At 41.9% G+C, this 19,565-nt stretch overlaps 1 protein-coding gene across 1 annotated transcript in view; it reads left to right on the top strand.

Annotated features, from left to right (window-relative positions):
* VTA1 (vesicle trafficking 1) overlaps positions 1-19,300 on the top strand; it is a 39,098-nt gene extending 19,798 nt beyond the window's left edge. The window contains exons 2-4 of the mRNA XM_034766880.1: positions 8,338-8,432; positions 13,610-13,661; positions 17,935-19,300. Coding sequence (XP_034622771.1) covers positions 8,338-8,432; positions 13,610-13,661; positions 17,935-18,134 — 347 coding nt within the window. The 3' untranslated portion in view covers positions 18,135-19,300. The remainder of the gene's footprint in view (positions 1-8,337; positions 8,433-13,609; positions 13,662-17,934) is intronic.
* The last annotated feature ends 265 nt before the right edge of the window (positions 19,301-19,565 follow it).

Raw genomic sequence — 19,565 nt, 5'->3', positions numbered from 1 at the left:
TATTGGTTTGCGTTCCATGTTAAAAAAAAAAAAAAAAAAAAAAAAACGGAGAAAAGAACCTGTGAGTTTTTATCCTGTTACTGTGAAATAGATAAATAAGATAAACCAAGTGGAAAAATAAAATAAAATGGGGAAAATATGGATTCTGTATCAACTATCGTGGATTGTGCTTTTTAAATTTTTATATAGTATAGGGCAGTGGTGGCCAAACCATGGCTCGCGAGCCACATGTGGCTCTTTTACAGTTAAAGTGCAGCTTGTGGAGCACTCCATGTCCCTCCCCCCATTCTCCACCTACCAGACTGTGGACGGGGAGCTCAGGGCTTCTGGCCTGCGTCAGGGCGGTGGGGCTTCAGCCCCATCGGCACGCCTGCTGGGGCTTGGGGCTTCAGCCTTGTCAGGTGCCTCCTGCAGGGTGGAAGCCTCGTGCCCCAGCAGACACGCCCGGCTCTCAAACTTCTGAAGATTATCGTATGAGGCTCAGAGAGCCAGTAAGTTTGGCCATCCCCGGTATAGAGCATAATTTCAAACCTTATTTTGCAGAAGGTACAGTAATTTCAGGGGTAACTTCTTAGAATCTCTTCCATAAACCACATGATTGGGACTTTGTCAGAAAATATGCAGGCTGAGAGAACCCCATTTTACTTTGATTTTTTTACAGTAAGGAAAGGGATCCATTGTTCCTAAAGTGATCTGTGTTTATAAGCATCCACAAGCCCTAATGCAGAACTGACACTTTTAGTACCTCTATTCATGAGGCTGAGCACTTATAAAATTAATTTAATAAGCTAACAATAAAATATTCTATTTGCACTGACCACAGGGGTCTAGGTTCTTTTCTGATCGCCTTTAAATTCATCTTTGAATATGGGAGTGGATCCCAGTGTACATGAGCATGTGCTGCATTCATGCAGGTTTGGAATCTTTCAAATGACAACATCCATCAGGGCAGCCAATGTGCCCTTTGCTTCCTTGTGCTCCAGTATGAGAGCAGAAAATGTCGAGGACCTGTGACCTTCCCTCAGTTCCCTTTTACAGTTCCTGACTTCAAGATGGAACCTGAACCATGTCCAGTCCACTCTGTATCTCAAGCTTCAAACCCAATGTTACTCTGAAGGAATGACTGTTCACTCTCATTGTTTAATTTATTACTTTTTTTTTTGGTGGTCCAAAAAACAAGAGGAAATCCCCTGCTGGGATGAGGCTCTGGATCCCAACTACCAGCAAAATGGTCACTTAACCCACCAGGTTTAAATCCTGCTCACCATGCACAGCAGATGTCTTTTCTGCCTCAGGGAAGGACATATCCCTGACAAGTGCTTAAGCTGGCACTCTTTCCCCTCCTGCACCCAAAAATCAGGAAATACAAGGCTCAAATTACATCTCTTGGAGAAATCCATGAAAGAGACATCTTCCAAGCTGGAGTTGAGGTGACTATCTGCAGCAAGTGCCAAAGTAACCAGACACCCATACCTCCAGTTCCAGTGTGGAGAAGAATACTAAAAGGATGCCACTGGGACCAGTGTCAAGATCCCCAGCACCTTATGCATCAGCGGCCTTGGCACCAAGCGCATCTGTGTCAACTCCCAAGGAAAGAGATCCAGCACCCATTTTGACTACTTCGGACACCGAGCAGCATACCCACAGAGAGCTTGTCCCATAAGGAGGAGTCAAAATATTCTTCCAAAGACAAGTCTCCCCAAACCCTCCTTAACATCAAGGGATAGAAGCAGGATTGTGAGACCATGGTTCAGGCACTGATGTTGACACTGAGACCTGCCCTGGTACTGACCCCAATCAGTGAGCCCTTTCAGGTACCAAGGTACACCTTTAAAGAATTGTCCTTTGCCCCTTGTCTCAGCACTAGAACTGGCACCAGAACTAGACATGCACCCATTAACACCACCTTTCCAAGAGATGTACTCCTCTGTGCCATCGCCAAGCCACTCCTTTGTCCTGACTTTGAGCAGGGAACCCTCTCCCATTAGATTGGAAGATTACCGTGGGTGAATTCCAGAAATGCCCTTTACCAAGCTCTGGTGCATGACTGCAGTGGACAGGGCATCCACTGTCTGGCCAATACCCATACAATTTATCATCATGACTTTACTGGCTTTCCTAGGTCTAATTTCCCACAGGTCCAAACTGGAGCCCCATCACATGTGTCAGAAAAGAGAAGGAGGTCTCAGTCACTCACCATCCCAATTTGGAACCACTGGAGTCCCCTTGTGAGGATGCAGAGGTTGCTCAGGAAAATCTCCTATTGCCTTGCCCATCTAAGGCATCCTCTTCTCTGGATGAAGCAGTAAACTTGGCCCTGACACTGGCCATCAGTGATTTTAGGATCTTCCAAAATGTGCTGTTGAAGATAGCTGCAGGCTTGCACATCAAGCCAGTGGTAAACCAAGAGAACACGACAAGCTATTTGATATCCTTAGCTCGTCTCTGTCAACAGGAATTGCCTTACCAATCAATCAGAGCATATTGGCCCTAGCAAAGGGACTATAGCATACCCCAGCCTTGCTTCCCCTTCTGCAGAGTAGAAAAGCATTATCCTTTTCCACCTAGTCTTCAAACTTTTTATGTGCATTTGACACCAGGATCTCTTGTGATATTGCAGTTCAGAGAATGACTAATTTCACAAGGGGACTCCAAAAGATAAGGTCTTCAAGGAACTGGACCTTTTCAACCAAAAGGCTTACTTATCAGCCTCGCTCCAATTCTGCATCATGAACTACCAGACTCAGTTCACTAAATACAGTTTTCTGATGAGGGAAAGAGTAACCCTCTTCCTATCTAGGCTCCCGCAGGACTGTGGAGAAGAGCTGGGCAGATGGTAGTGAAAACAGTGCTACAACTGACAGACCAGTCTGATTTGACCACATGGCTACAGCATTCACAATGTGCTGGGCCTCCTGGTTACATGAGTCTGGGGTTCCAAAAGAAGTCCAGGTGACAGTAGAGGACCTACGTTTTGAGGGCATAGAGTTCTTCAACAACCAGACAGAAGAGGTACTCTATTCTCTCAAGTATTCCAGGGCAGTGCTGAGCTCTTTAGAGATCTACATCCCAATGTAATGTAATTCAGGCCCTTCCCATATCAGCCCCTCACAGGCAAAGAATACAAGCTTATTCCCACAGTTGCCAACTGGAATACCTGCCCAGAAAGCAACCTCAGGAGGTATGCCCATCCTCCTCTCTCTCACACCATGATTCTTCCCAGAGTCAGCAGATTTGATGAGGGTGTTGAGAGCCACATCAAGACCATCCCAGAGCTGACCTTTGGAAATCACCTCACTGCCGTCTATCGGGTCTGGTCAGAGATAACAGCTGACAGAGGAGTGCTAGATATACAGCAAATGAGTGCTGGATGTCCCATGGCTACCACATCTATTTTGTTTTCTTTGCCCCCTACCCCACGGCCTTTCCCCATCCATCTTCTGGGATCCTTCTCATGAGAGCCTGTTACAAACAGTAGTGGCTTCATTACTTTGTCTAGGTGCTATAGAAGAGGTAGTACAGTGGAAGAGATTTCTATTCCTGATATGTCCTTATTCTGAAGAGAAGGGGGATTTTTGTCCTATCCTAGATCTGAGGAGACTGAACAAATACATATAGCACCTCAAAGTAAAGAATGGTAATGCTTGCCTCCATCATTCCATCACTTCAGGCGCAGGATTGATTTGTTGCTTTTGACTTACAGGATGCATATTTTCACGTTGCCATCCACCCAGTATGATGAGGCCAAATCACTATCAGTACGAGATACTGTCCACAGCACTGAGAGATTTTACAAAATTCCTCATTGTGGTTGCAGCACACCTGTAGAAAAAGGGCATTCACGTCTATCTGGGCTCATCAGTGGTAGCTAACATCAGGAAGCTCTGAGTCTCAAATGTGCCCTCTCTCTGTTTGCCCAACCGGGCCTCCTGGTGGATGGTGAGAAATAGTTTCTTATCCCTTCCCAGATAGAGTTCATAGGAGCCAGGATAGATCCCCCAACAGCAAGGGCTTATCTGCCAGAGGATAGATTCCTCTCACTTCAGTCATTACTGAATAGGGTGAAGTCATACACCACCCAGTGGCACCAACTTGCCTCATATTATTAGACTATATGTCTATGAGTATGTAATTGATGCAACTTGATAGCATTCACCTGAGATTGCTGCAATTCTGGTAGAGGTCAGTCTAACCCAATGGTCCCCAAACTGTGGGGTGTGCCCCACAGTGGTGGGTGTGGAGGAATGCTGGGTGGGCGGCTACGGGACCCGGGCCAGCCCCTATGAGGGGTGGAGAGGGAGCGCCACCCAGCCCCGTTTCCCCCCCCTCCCCCCAGCTTTGCTCGGGCCTCCAGGCTCAGCACCCAGCCATGGCCCCGGATGCTGGCCCCCACCATGGCCCCATTCCCAGCCTCAGCCATGGCTCTGGCCCCAGCCTAGTCCCCCATCTGGGGCCCTGCCCACTGCCTTGGCCCCTGGATGCAGCTCCATTCCCTCCCAGCCTCAGCCTCCTTACCCCAGTCCGTGTTCCCCCACCCCTGGGAGCCATGGCGCCGCTTCTGGCCCCAGCTCCTAGCGGGGACGGGGAGGGCGCATACCGGGGCGGGGACGTGCGACCTTGAAAAGTTTGGGGACCACTGATCTAACCCCTGAAAAACAGGTAGTGTCCAAAAAGGTAGCTTTTGTGATCTTATCATCTTCAAGGCCATCTATCATGGACATATCAGAGCAGTTTTGGGAGCCCATCTGGACCATCTACCGATACAAGGGTCACTGTTACTGGAAGACAAGGAGCTGCACGTGAAAGTCTTAGAGCTCAGAGCCATCAGACTGGTATGCAGCACTTCTTTCTGTCCTGTGATACTTGGAAGTGATGATGTTGACAGACAATATGTCAGCAATGCACTTCATAAACAAGCAAGAGGGCTCCTGCTCTTTCCTACATCTTCAGAGGAAGTCAAGCTATGGAGTTGGTGCTAGCTGTATGGCATAACCCTGGTAGCTCTGCACCTCCCAGGAGCCAGCAGCATCTTGGCGAACTTCCTAAGCAGGCAACCTGTCCCCATTTACAAGTGGTCACTGCAGAAATCCATCACCAAGTTGATATTCCATTAGCATGGGCCTCTGCTGATAGACCTGATAGAGAGGATGCGTCCCGGATCATTGCCTTCCTTCTGCAGAGGAGTCAAGGCCTCCTATATGCCTTTCTACTAACCCCCCAGGGTGATTTGCCAAAGCCAGACAAGACCAAGTCACTCTCATTCTCATAGCTCCCTACTATATGAGGCACTTTTGGCTGATGGACCTGTTACAAATGTTCACATAACCATCTATCAGGCTCCCAGATTGCCCAGACCTGCTGTTGCAAGATCAGGGTCAGGTATACCATGCAGACCTGAAGTCACTGCACCTGACTGGTAGGACATTGGCTGAGCACCGTGGAAAGGAACTGCTCCTTACGCATTCAGGAAATTCTGGCACAGAGCAGAAAGTTCCTCCAAATGGAAAAGATTCTTAATATGGCCTGCTCAACATGGCCTAGACCCAGTGCAGATCCGGTGTCAAAGTGTATGTCTGCACTGCAAAAGACACCTGCGGCTGGCTCATGTCAGGTGACTCAGACACACTGGGCTTGGGCTAAGGAGCTGTTTAAATTGCGGTGTAGAAGTTCAGGCTCAAACTCTAGGATCTTCCCACCTTGCGGGCCCTAGAGCCCAGGCTCCAGCCCAAGCCTGAAAGTCTACAATGCAATTAAGCAGCCCCTTAACCTGAGTTCAGGAGCATAAATCAGCTGCGTTTTTTTAATTGCAGTGTAAACGTGCCTAAAGATTCTTGTCTATTTGCTGCAGTTAAAATATTCTGAACTTTTTTTATTTGGCTCAACCAGGGTCCATCTGGCAGCAATATCCGCATATAATCTGCTGATATAGTTATGCTGTCTCTTCTCTCATCTGACAGCATCTAAATTCTCAAGCGCCTAATGCATGCTAATTACCCACCAGTCAGAGCACCTATTCCAAAAGGTGACCTCAGCATCATCTTTCACGGGCTAATGGACCTGCCTGTTGAGCCCGTCTTAGTGTGCGCCATCCTTCATCATCTTGCTCTCAGAATGATCTTTTTAGTGGCCAGTCACCTCAGCCAAAAGAGTGAGCAAGCTTCAGATACTCACAGCAGAACCCCTTTATACCTCATTCTGTAAAGACAAGATGGGTTCTGAGACCTCATGCAAAATTAATTCTAAAGTTGGTTTCTGAGTTCCACTTAAACCAATCAGCTAACTTACCTGTGTTCTTTCTAAATCCATATTCCACAGAAAGTGAAAGGATGTATTCAGAGCACTTCAATATTACATTAACAGGACCAGATGTTCTAGATTACCCTACATCTATTTGTAGCCATAGCTGGCCACTACAAAGACCAGGCTGTACCATTGCAAAGGCTATCAAAATGGGTAACATGTATCTTTCTGTTATCTGTCTTTCACCTGTCTTTTCAAATGTTACGGCTCACTCAACCAGAGCTCAAGCAACATCCTGGGCCTTCTTCTGCAGTGTGCTGATATCTGAACTCTGCAAGACACCTACATGGAATGACCTGCTCATGTTTGCCAAGCATTATGTTTCTAGATTGGATGCCAAATTGGGAGGGCAGTACTCCAGTCTCTATTTAACTGATGCAGTTGTTATTTGTCATTCCCTCCATTCTATTAGGTTATCTACAGTGGCATCTATAATGATGCATATTTGAAGTGCGAACAGTTACTTGCTATACACTAACTGTGGTTCTTTGAGGTGTTGTAGTCTGCGAATCCCATGAACCGCCCACCATACCCATTTTTGGCATCCTGAGTTCCCATGCCCTTCAAATTGCAAAGGAACGGAGGGAGAATTGGGACTGCTTCATCCTTTAAGTCCTCACACAGGAGCACAAGGATGCATAGCCCTGACAAACTGCTATTAACAAAACTGTGAGTTCATGCATGTAAGGCACATGTGCCTCTACGAGAGCAACATTGACAACATCTCAAAAAAGCGCTGTTACTGTGTTTCTCTGTTACTTCAGTTGAACCAAACATGGTGTGCCTTATAGCTTTGCCCTGTAATTATTGTAATAATTGACCTGTCATTACAGTGTCAGTAGAAATTGTGAATGTAATTAAATACGTCCTACGACATGACATAAAGACATTTTAGCAAGGAGCCAAGTAATATTTTGAGAAGTTAGTTTGTCAAATTGTTAAACTGATCATGTGTAGAGTAATGTGAAAATGGTGATGAACTTGAGATTGTAATCATGTAGCAGTATGGCAAAAAGATTTCCCACTTTTGTATATTTGAGTTATTAACCATTTATATAGAACCATAAATTTACACTGTGCTTAAAACATAGTATGGCATGATTAGAGCTTGTAGTTGAAAACAGATTAGACAAACTGAAAAGACACAAGACAAGAAAGGGAAGGAGTGGAGAGGGTATCGGGGAAGGAGAATAGATAGTTAGCCCTGGAGAAAAAGTTTGACGTGCAGGAGACTAGGTGAGTATAAAACATCAGAATAGAGAAGTTTTTGGACAGATGGGAGGTCTGAGAAAGAATGGCAGATTTGGGATTTGAAGTTTCTTGTTATGACTCTTAGTTCTTTTCCATGTCTTAAGCTCTCCCTGTGCTTCACTTGCCTGTAGTCAGTACCTTCAAAATACTTCTTTGGATAGAGAATCTGCATTTTGAAAATACAAAATGAAAATTCTTGTTTAAATTCCAAAAATATTAAAATTGGACAGGTTGGTTACACCTGTCAAACTTTAAATTTAATCCTATTAAATCAAGATATTTAAAAAAATAACTATTAGAAGAGAAATTTAAACTCTAAACCTATTAGTTCATTGTGATCAGCTCCTGACATACGCTATTCTTTCAAAAAGGGAGCCTCTTAATGAGGGAAATGGATCTATAACTTCTAATTATCACTCTAATTCAGATAAACTCTTATACCTAAGGGAAGTGAAATAAGATGGTGTTTATTTACAAATGCTTCGTTATAGTTATATTTTAGGCCTCAATCTGCAAAAATTTACTGCTTGAAATAAATTGATTACTAAGTGCAAAAAGTGAAGCACATGCATAAATCTTTGCAGAATCCAGTTTGCCTGAAGTCTGCAATAACGAATGTACTGGAACACTCAATAGGGTTAGAGTTGTGATTTTACAATGTGAAAATGAAATTGTTTCAAAGAATATCTGGTTTTGGGGCAGAGAGACAGACACACACACACACACACACACACACACACACACTTACTTCATTAGTGAACTTTTAATATTTTCTCTCCTTTTAAGGCCGTTTGTATGCTATGCAGACTGGGATGAAACTTGACAGTAAAACCCCAGAGTGCCGCAAATTTTTATCCAAACTAATGGATCAGTTGGAAACGGTAAGTAGTTGGAGTTTTTTTTTTTTTTTTTTTTTTGCTATACTATTACAGAATCTGCTACTACCTCACTTTTAAAAAATTCATCTTTAAACAATTGGAATTGCCTTTCCCTTAGCATTAATTAATGATACAAACCTATAGGTGCAAGCATACTGTTTAATTGTTGTAATGTATTGTTTTTAAATTAGGTGACACAAGGATTGAAAAGGGGGAAAGGGTCTACATATATTTACACAAACCTAACTGAAATCTAATACAAACAAAATGTTTACAATAAAATTCCACGTGAAGTAAACATATTACAATGATACTTTATTTAAACTCTACTGAGAAATTAGATGACCTAAGGGTAGGATTTTCAAAAGTGCTCATTCATGGCCTATCTTTTCTCCCACTGAAGTCAATGAGAGTTTTACCATTGACATCAGTGGCTATGGTTAACCCAATGCTGACTGCTTTTGAAAATCTTACCCCAAATGTCTTGCTAGAAGGAATAAATCTCTTCCCATTCTGGTAAGATCAACTAACATAACAATCTAAAATGTTAAGATCTGTCATAATTTCTGAACTCGATCAGTCAAGAATTCATAATGTGGCAATCTTAATCTTACTCACTTATTATGTAAATAATCATCTGAGCCTCTGAGAAGCAAGGACCAATGCTGTGCAAAAGAAAAAGGTATCTTAAACTGAAGAGGAGTAAATTGAAAAAGGAAATGCATGGTTGAATACATCAATAAAGTTATAGAAACTGAATGCCACCTAATAACTTCTAATGTAAAATTCCTGTTGCCCTTCATGGAGTTGTCTTCCTTTCTCTCCTCCCTGGTGAAGAAAAGCTATGCTTGGAAAATTATTTTTTTATCACCATTATGCCAGTTAGTGCAATGTGTCCTCAAAGTGGTCGTTCTTTGGGCTATTCTGATGTCTAACAGATCTTTGAACATGTAATGAAAATGGACTAAGCAATGGAGGGAACACAGAAGTGAAGTGTTGATGGAAGTCTGTCCCACTCTGCAGAGAGGCAGCGCAAGATGGAGTATCTGCATTGTGTTCATGTTCTATCCTAGAATACAGTGAATTGTGATAATTGAGTCTGGAGGTGACTAATGCATGGATCACTGTAGCCAGAGCCTCATCTGGGAGTAAATAGTAAAGTTTACTAGCAAACTGCAGTGGAAGGAGGATATATATGTATCAATGGTATTAAAATATATATATATTTATATAGATACCATTGATACTATCTGATGCCTTAGCTTAGGGATGTGTTAAATAGATTCACAAAGCATTATGCTGTTTGAATATGAAGCCAAGGACAATGTACCAGCTAGTTCTTCAAAGCATTTTTCTTACCAGCACTGCCTCAGTCTTGTCTACGTTCAGTCTGAGCTAGCTATTAATTCAGTAACTCCTGTCTTGTTTGCATTGACATTCTTGCTCAGCTTTTATCTTTCAAAAATGCTATATATAGGAAAGTGTCATTGACATGTTGGCATTGGAGCCTGTTGTATCTTGCCACATCTTCAAATGGTCTTATGGAGAAAAATGGGGAGATGAAATAACTTTTTTGTCTTGGAGAAGAGCAATTTCCCATCACCACTTTCTGAATCCTCTTGGAAATGAATGTTTGGAGCAGTAGTACTACACCATCTACTTCAGCTGTGTTATGTAGGTAGTCCAGGGGTCGTCAACGTTTGGCACGCGGCTTGCCAGGGTAAGCACCCTAGCGGGCCGGGCCAGTTTATTTACCTGCTGATGCGGCAGGTTCGGCCGATTGCGGCCCGCACTGGCCGCGGTTCGCCATCCCAGGCCAATGGGGGCGGCAGGAAACAGCGCGGGCGAGGGATATGCTGGCCACGGCTTCTCGCCACCCCCATTGGCCCGGGAGGGCGAACCATGGCCAGTGGGGGCTGCGATTGGCCGAACCTGCCGCGTCAGCAGGTAAATAAACTGGCCCGGCCCGCTAGGGTGCTTACCCTGGCGAGCCACGTGCCAAACGTTGACGACCCCTGTGGTAGTCCAATAGCACCTTTTGGTTCATATCTGAAAAAAGGTCAGATAATTTGAGCAATGAGATGTGGCCTCTACCCATTGCCATAAGAAGTGTCATGTGTTAGTTGCTACTGTGGTTGTCTCCATGGTGTGCCCCTGTCTGAAGCTCAGTTGTGGAGAATCGAGGATGGTTGCACATGTCACTTTTTGTTAGTTAATTGTTGCCCTTTTCTCTCTTTTGCCTAGGAATGGGAGGCTGGAGACAGAACTATAGTTGGAAGGTTCTTAAGCATCAGATTTTTTTTTTTTTTTTAAATGTTTGCACAGGCTAGCATTTTTAGGTAATTTGGCATTTTAGTTTCTCTGAAGGAGGCGTTGATGATTTGTTAACAACAGGCATAGTTGTTTTTCACTAGCCAGCAGACGCACAAAAATGTCTTTCTGGTCTTGGCTTAAATATTTCTCAGGGCTTTTTGAGCTTTTGTGGATGTGGTAGGTCAGACTTTGTCACGGGTGGTGAGGTACAAACGGTTATCATGCTTAGTCAAATGTAGATGCTGTATAACTGTAAAAGTAACATGGCTTAAAGAATAAAATAACTGAGCTGTCTGGAAATTACCAGGAACAAAATTTGTTATGAAGATCATAGAATCATAGAATATCAGGGTTGGAAAGGACCTCAAGAGGTCATCTAGTCCAACCCCCTGCTCAAAGCAGGACCAATTCCCAACTAAATCATCCCAGCAAGGGCTTTGTCAAGCCGGCCTTAAAAACCTCCAAGGAAGGAGACTACACCACCTCCCTAGGTAACGCATTCCAGTGTTTCATCACCCTCCTAGTGAAATAGTTTTTCCTAATATCCAACCTGGACCTCCCCCACTGCAACTTGAGACCATTGCTCCTTGTTCTGTCATCTGCCACCACTGAGAACAGCCGAGCTCCATCCTCTTTGGAACCCCCCTTCAGGTAGTTGAAGGCTGCTATCAAATCCCCCCTCATTTTTCTCTTCTGGAGACTAAACAATCCCAGTTCCCTCAGCCTCTCCTCATAAGTCATGTGCTCCAGACCCCTAATCATTTTTGTTGCCCTCCCCTGGACTCTTTCCAATTTTTCCACATCCTTCTTGTAGTGTGGGGCCCAAAACTGGACACAGTATTCCAGATGAGGCCTCACCAATGTCGAATAAAGGGGAACGATCACGTTCCTCGATCTGCTGGCAATGCCCCTACTTATACAGCCCAAAATGCCGTTAGCCTTCTTGGCAACAAGAGCACACTGTTGACTCATATTCAGCTTCTTGTCCACTGTGACCCCTAGGTCCTTTTCTACAGAACTGCTACCTAGCCATTCGGTCCCTAGTCTGTAGCAGTGCATGGGATTCTTCCGTCCTAAGTGCAGGACTCTGCACTTGTCCTTGTTGAACCTCATCAGGTTTTTTTTGGCCCAATCCTCTAATTTGTCTAGGTCCCTCTGTATCCGATCCCTACCCTCTAGTGTATCTACCACGCCTCCTAGTTTAGTGTCATCTGCAAACTTGCTGAGAGTGCAGTCCACACCATCCTCCAGATCATTAATAAAGATATTAAACAAAACCGGCTCCAGGACCGACCCTTGGGGCACTCCGCTTGAAACCGGCTGCCAACTAGACATGGAGCCATTGATCACTACCCGTTGAGCCCGACAATCTAGCCAGCTTTCTATCCACCTTACAGTCCATTCATCCAGTCCATACTTCTTTAACTTGGCGGCAAGAATACTGTGGGAGACGGTATCAAAAGCTTTGCTAAAGTCAAGGAATAACACATCCACTGCTTTCCCCTCATCCACAGAGCCAGTTATCTCATAGAAGGCAATTAGGTTAGTCAGGCACAACTTTCCCTTGGTGAATCCATGCTGACTGTTCCTGATCACTTTCCTCTCCTCTAAATGTTTCATAATTGATTCCTTGAGGACCTGCTCCATGATTTTTCCAGGGACTGAGGTGAGGCTGACTGGCCCGTAGTTCCCTGGATCCTCCTTCCCTTTTTTAAAGATGGGCACTACATTAGCCTTTTTAAGGTCAGGCTTGACAAAGCCCTGGCTGGGATGATTTAGTTGGGAATTGGTCCTGCTTTGAGCAAGGGGTTGGACTAGATGACGTCCTGAGGTCCCTTCCAACCCTGATATTCTATGATTCTATGAATGGCTTTCAGTATATAATGCCTTATTTTATTGGCAAATTATGCACCTCATTTTGAAAACAGCCTTATGTTGACCTAAGAAGAGAGACTCTTGAGACCAGTACTGAATCATCATCATGAAACACGACAAAGGTATTTCTACTGCTGTACTAAAATATTGATGATGATACATCACTAAGGTCACAGTAATGTGGTTTGATTTATGGTATTACTAGAAAATAATAATGGCTAATTATTTTTATGAAAATACATTAGAATGTCTTACAAATTGGCATCTGCAGAGCAAAACTTCAGATCAGTTTTGAAAAAAATCTGTATTTTGCCTTATAGTTAAAGGGGCATTATCAATTTAAATTGACCCCTAGATCCAAATGTTGTGGAAAAAGTTTTTTAAAATATATTCATTTATTTTAAATTTCAGTGACAGTTGTTTTTTTTAACAAATAAACATTTCCCTGTGGTGTTTGATAATACAGTGTTATGACAAAGTTAAGGTTAGTGACTTTGACTATAAACAAAAGTGAAACTGATTTAATTATTTTTCATTGTCCAATCTGAAAGAAACATCAAAGCTCAAATAATAAGGACAATTCTTTTAATCATGTGGTCTTAGTAGCAAAGATTAGAAATTTTGAGTGGAGGGGTTACATCATATAATTTTTAAGTTTATAGTATCTCCTTCTCATTTTTTTAAGCACCAATAATAAGCAAAATTCTTAATATTGCTATGGTACTACATGTCAAATAGTTTCTTATTCAGTTTGTCTGTGTTATTGTTTTAAGACTTTATTATTAAAATAATATTTATGTAGGACTATCCATATTAAACTCATTGAAAAAAATGAATGTGCACCTGACTTCAATGAAAAATTGTAACAAAGATATGAATTGACAAATCTACTTTTAGAAATTTTTAGGCCTAAAAATGCTTATCTTTAAAACCTGATACTAGTGATATTCACCATAAGAAACTAAAGTTAGCACGTTGTTTGTTTCTTGTAGAAACATGATAAAGTCCTTTTATACTGCAAGTCTCCTGATAGATGTTTTGTCGGTATTCGGGGAGCTCACTGAAGAGGTAAGTTACACAGGTATACAGTATATCATTGATTGCTTCTTTCCAGCTATGACACAAAGACACGGTTTTAGTCTGTTAAAGCTTTGTTCTACCATTTGGCTCTCAGTATATCAGCTGTTAATTGTGAATGTCAATGTAGATGGGTTTTATTGCCATTTACAGCTTCACTCTTGTGATCATAGGATCTAGAGGGAATCTCATCGAGTATTTCCTCTATAAGTGTAAGATACAGGTTGTGTGTATTATTGTCCTTTTATGCATAGAAATTTTATACCTATACAAGTGTTTATCAGTTAGTAATGAACATACTGTGCATTTACGTGGGGATGAAATATTGCACCAGCTAGAGGGAAGGTCACCAGGGGAACTGGGGAGGGAAAATGGGAAAGCCTAAGTCCTCTTCCTCCTCTCCCATTTAGAGAAAAGCACTTCTCACCACTGATAATTGAGGTTGCACTATATAAAGTTTGAAGTACAATATACATTTTTGGTGCAACAAATAATAGATATCTTTTAAAAAATGTTTGATGTCAGCAAGTACCAAAGTTCAATTCACAAATGTACTGCTAATGTCACGAATTGGGCAAAATAACAGAATAACTGAGACAGATTTGATTGACAAAGAATTAAAACATAGGAATGTTTTTAATGCTGGTTAATTTTATGAGAAATAGGTCATTTCAAACAAACCTGTTATTTTTCTAATGAAATTACAATTTTGATTGATAGTGACTTCCATAGATGTAATATACTTAGACTTTTGTATGGTGTTTGGCTCAGTACCACACAGTATTCTGATTTTTAAAAATAAGCATTATACAATATCACTAGAGCAGTGGTTCCCAACCTTTCCAAACTACTATATCCAAAGTAAAAGAAGCAGTAAGAGACAAAAAGGCATCCTTTAAAAAGTGGAAGTTAAATCCTAGTGAGGAAAATAGAAAGGAGCATAAACACTGGCAAATTAAGTGTAAAAAATCAATTAGGAAGGCCAAAAAAGAATTTGAGGAACAGTTAGCCAAAGACTCAAAAAGTAATAGCAATTTTTTTTTTGAAGTACATCAGAAGGAGGAAGCCTGCTAAACAACCAGGGGGGCCACTGGACGATTGGAGGACTCAAGGACAATAAGGCCATTGCAGAGAAACTAAATGAATTCTTTGCATCGGTCTTCATGGCTGAGGATGTGAGGGAGATTCCCAAACCTGAGCCATTCTTTTTAGGTGACAGATCTGAGGAACTGTCCCAGATTGAGGTATTGTTAGAGGAGGTTTTGGAACAAATTGATAAATTAAACAGAAATAAGTCACCAGGACCAGATGCTATTCACCCAAGAGTTCTGAAGGAACTCAAATATGAAATTGAAGAACTACTTACTGTAGTCTGTAAATCAGCTTCTGTACCAGATGACTGGAGGATAGCTAATGTGACATCAATTTTTAAAAAGGGCTCCAGAGGTGATCCCGGCAATTACAGGCTTGTAATCCTGACTTCAGTATCGGGCAAACTGGTTGAAACTATAATAAAGAACAGACATATAGATTAACATAATTTGTTGAGGAAGAGTCAACATGGTTTTAGTAAAGGGAAATCATGCCTCACCAATCTACTAGAATTCTTTGGGGTGGGGGGTCAACAAGCATGTGGACCAAGGGAATCCAGTGGATATAGTGTACTTAAATTTTCAGAAAGCCTTTGACAAGGTCCCTCATCAAAGGCTCTTACGCAAAGTAACCTGTCATGGGATAACAGGAAAGGTCCTCTTATGGATTGGTAACTGGTTAAAACATAGGAAACAAAGGGTAGGAATAAATGATCAGTTTTCAGAATGGAGAGAGGTAAATAGTGGTGTCCCCCAGGAGTCTGTTCTAGGACCAGTCCTATTCAACGTATTCATAAATGATTTGGAAAAAGAGGTAAACAGGTGGCAAAATTTGTAGATGATACAAAATTACTAAAGATAGTTAAGTCCCTGGCAGACTGCGAAGAGCTACAAAAGGATCTCTCAAAACTGGGTGACGGGGCAACAAAATGGCAGATGAAGTTTAATGCTAATAAATGCAAAGTAATGCAATTGGAAAACACAATCCTAACTCTACATATAAAATGATGGAGTCTAAATTAGCTGTTACCACTCAAGAAAGAGATCTTGGAGTCATTGTGGATAGTTCTCTGAAAACATCCACTCAGTGTGCAGCATCAGTCAAAAAAGCGAACAGAATGCTGTGAATAATTAAGAAAAGGATAGATAATAGGATGGAAAATATCATATTGCCTCTATATAAATCCATGGTATGCCCACATTTTGTATACTGTGTGCAGATGTGGTCGTCCCATCTCAAAAAAGATATATTGGAATTGGAAAAGGTTCAGAAAAGGGCAACAAAAATGATTAGGGGTATGGAACGGCTTCTATATGAGGTGAGATTAATAAGACTGGGACTTTTCAGCTTCGAAAAGAGACGGCTAAGGGGAGATATGATTGAGGTCTATAAAATCATGACTGGTGTAGAGAAAGTAGATAAGGAAGTGTTGTTTACTGCTTCTCATAACACAAGAACTAGGGATCACCAAATAAAATTAATAGGCAGCAGGTATAAAACAAATAAAAGGAATTATTTCTTCACACAATGCACAGTCAACCTGTGGAACTCTTTGCCAGAGGATGTTGTGAAGGCCAATACCATAACAGGGTTCAAAAAAGAACTGGGAAATATCCTACATTGTCATCAATGGCTCTTAGCCAGGATGGGCAGGAATGAGGTCTCTAGCCTCTGTTTGCCAGAAGCTGGGAATGAGCAACAGGGGATGGATCACTTGATGATTACCTGTTCTGTTCATTCCCTCTGGGGCACCTGGCACTGGCCACAGTCGGTAGACAGGATACTGGGCTAGATGGACCTTTGGTCTGACCCAGTAGGCCGTTCTTATGTTCTTAAAGGAGTCTGATTTGTTCTGTGTACCCCAAGTTTCATCTCACTTAAAAACTGCTTGCTTATAAAACCAGACATAAACCCACAAAAGTGTCATAGCACACTATTATTGAAAAATTGCTTACTTTCTCATTTTTACCGCATAATTATAAAATCAATTGGAATATAAATATTGTACTTACATTTCAGTGTATAGAGTAGTGTAAACTTTTCGTAGTCTGTATGAAATTTTAGTTTGTACTGCCTTTACTAGTGCTTTTTACTGTTGTAAACCTAGGCAAATATCTAGATGAGTTGATGTACCCTGTGTTGGGGGCCCTGCACGTCGAGTTGGGGTGCCCTCGTGAGCCCAGTGCAGGGTTGGTACATCCAGTCATACAGTCGTTGGGATTCCCCATTAAGCAGGTGATTTCAGTCAAGTGGGTCCCGGCCTCCTGGGGTCACTTACACGAATAGTCCGTCGGTCCCTGGGCTAGCAAAACAAAGAAGCAGTCTGTTGCCCTGCAGCCTCCTGGCTGGGGCAGGCAGTAGTACTTGGGGAATAAGCTCTCTAGGCTGAGCAAAGCAGCAGTCAGGCTGCTGCCACTGGATGGGGCAAAACAAGCGAACAGTATGGAGTCCTGCAAGGAATTAGCCCCTTGGGCAGTGCAAAACATCAATCAGTCTATGGCTCCTGAGTGGGGCAAAACAAACAAACGATCTGTAGGCCTTACTTCCCTCTGGGTGGGACATAGAGCAGACAGCAGCTTCCTCAGCAGGCAGCGGTTTGGCTTCCCTGGCAGTCTCTGCCGTCAGCAAGTCACCTGGAGTGTAGTCCAGGTCTTCAGGCTCTACCACCAGAAGCATTGCAGGAACTGGCAGTGTACCTCCTTCCCCCNAAATATCTCAATAGCGGATGTTTCTGTATCTGGAAGATTATACAGATAGGAAGAGAATGGCTTCAGCTGTGAGTGTATTATTCCATGCTGAGAGTAAAGCAGTTACACAATAAACACATAAGCCACTGTCCTTGTTTCATGCAGGTTGTAACATGATTACAGTTAACTTACTGTAGTTTGAAAGCTCTTCTGAGCTACCTTAGATAAAGGGCAGATCTTTCTCAAAGGTATTGGTTTACTCATAAAAGGCACTGGATCACATAAATGTCCAGATTTTGAAGGTCCCCATATAATATTAGAATGACACCAAAGAAACTGAGAATTATACATAAAAATGAACTTAAAATAACGGAGTAGGACCAGCACTTCTTCTCATGCTCTTTGTTAATATAAACAGACTATTTCAAACATTTTAAGTAAAGCATTATGCTTGATCTGAGATAAAGTCCTGAATTTTCTTATATTTTTACTTTTTAATTACCTTGTTTTTGCAGGGGAAGTCCGTTTGACACCAGAGGACTTTGCCAGAGCTCAGAAATATTGCAAATATGCTGGCAGTGCTTTGCAGTATGAAGATGTGAGCACTGCTGTGCAGAATCTACAGAAGGCCCTCAAGTTACTGACTACAGGCAGAGAATGATGCCTTTGTCCAACAGATTCATGTCTTTTGCCTAAAGAACTAACAATCTATTACTTTACCTTCTGCCTATCAGGGGCACAGTTACATGAAAGCTCTCAATTCCATTGACCATGACAATGAAATCTGTGTCTCAGTATCAGATCCCTGATGTAGCACTAATCAGCAAGCTCAACCAGTTTTCATTTTCCACACAGTGGAACTGGAAACATGTGGATGCAGTGATGTGATCAAGATACTGGAGAATGCACTCTGAACACTGCTTAAGAGTTAGAATTAATGCTACAATATTTAGAATGTTTAAGGAAAAACATGGAATCTCTCTTTACCGTTTTGGAAAAACAAAGTAATATGCTCTACTAGTATTGAGTCTGAATTTATCACTGTTAATAAACTTTAAAATGAAAAATGGCTTTGGGACTGGAAATAAAAATTAGGGATTTTCTACTGAAATTTAGATAGCAGGAGTGTGGGGCCAGATGGATCATGAAATGATCTTAATGTACATCCAGAAAAGTCCTTTTTAAAAAATACAACTAAATTGTTTTGGTATTATCTGAGACTAAGTTAAAGGTGGGAGGCTTGAAAAGAAGAATACTGAGATTTAATTGATAATTTATTGCACTGGAACGTCCATTTCTTGAAGCTTTGGGCAAAGACATTTAGATGCTCCTCTTCCCCTCCCCTCCCTCCTCCTCCCCCCCACACACATGTGTGAACTGCTACATATTGGTTTTGGTAACTGATTCTTACTCATTTTGCATGGGCAATTTAAATGTTATATATTAAGGATGGTTAAAAGAAGGTAGTACTAGTGTTAACTAGAGATGAGCCCAAAGCCCAGATGCTGACAGCGTGGATTTAAGCTTCACAGCTGCCCCATTTCTTTCACCAGCCAAATGACTGGACTTTGACACCTTCATAGTCTCTGTTTAGATCCAAACTTTGCAGCTGAGGTTCATCTCTAATGTTAGTGCAACAGAGTATCCTCCCCTGCTTGCTTTCTGTGGAGATTTTGGGGATTCTAGAATTGATTAAAATATTTTGGAATTTGAACTCTGAACACTTTATGAGCTGTGTTCTGGGGAATTATGGAGCTATTGATTGTTAAAACTGCATCCATGCTGTATAAAAATAAATGAATAAAAGATTCTTAAATTAGTATGACAGCCTTAAATGAGTACACTATAGAGTTTGTCTATTTGTATAATACATCTTTGAATATCAGTGAAACCTGATAGACGTCATTCTTTACAAAATACCAACTCAGATGTGCACACCTGTTCATGCCTATGCTATTTTCCAGGGATGGAAATATAGCTGATATTTAAAGTACATAAAAGCAGCCCAATGGTATGTAAAATCTGGTGCACAAAGCACATCCAGTTAAGACTGGAAGCTCTGTTCAACAGCATGTTTGAAAAGGTAATGTGA

This window comes from Trachemys scripta, chromosome 3 (assembly GCF_013100865.1).
Source record: "Trachemys scripta elegans isolate TJP31775 chromosome 3, CAS_Tse_1.0, whole genome shotgun sequence".
NCBI lineage: Eukaryota > Metazoa > Chordata > Testudines > Emydidae > Trachemys > Trachemys scripta.
This window is presented reverse-complemented; position numbering and strand designations above follow the sequence as displayed.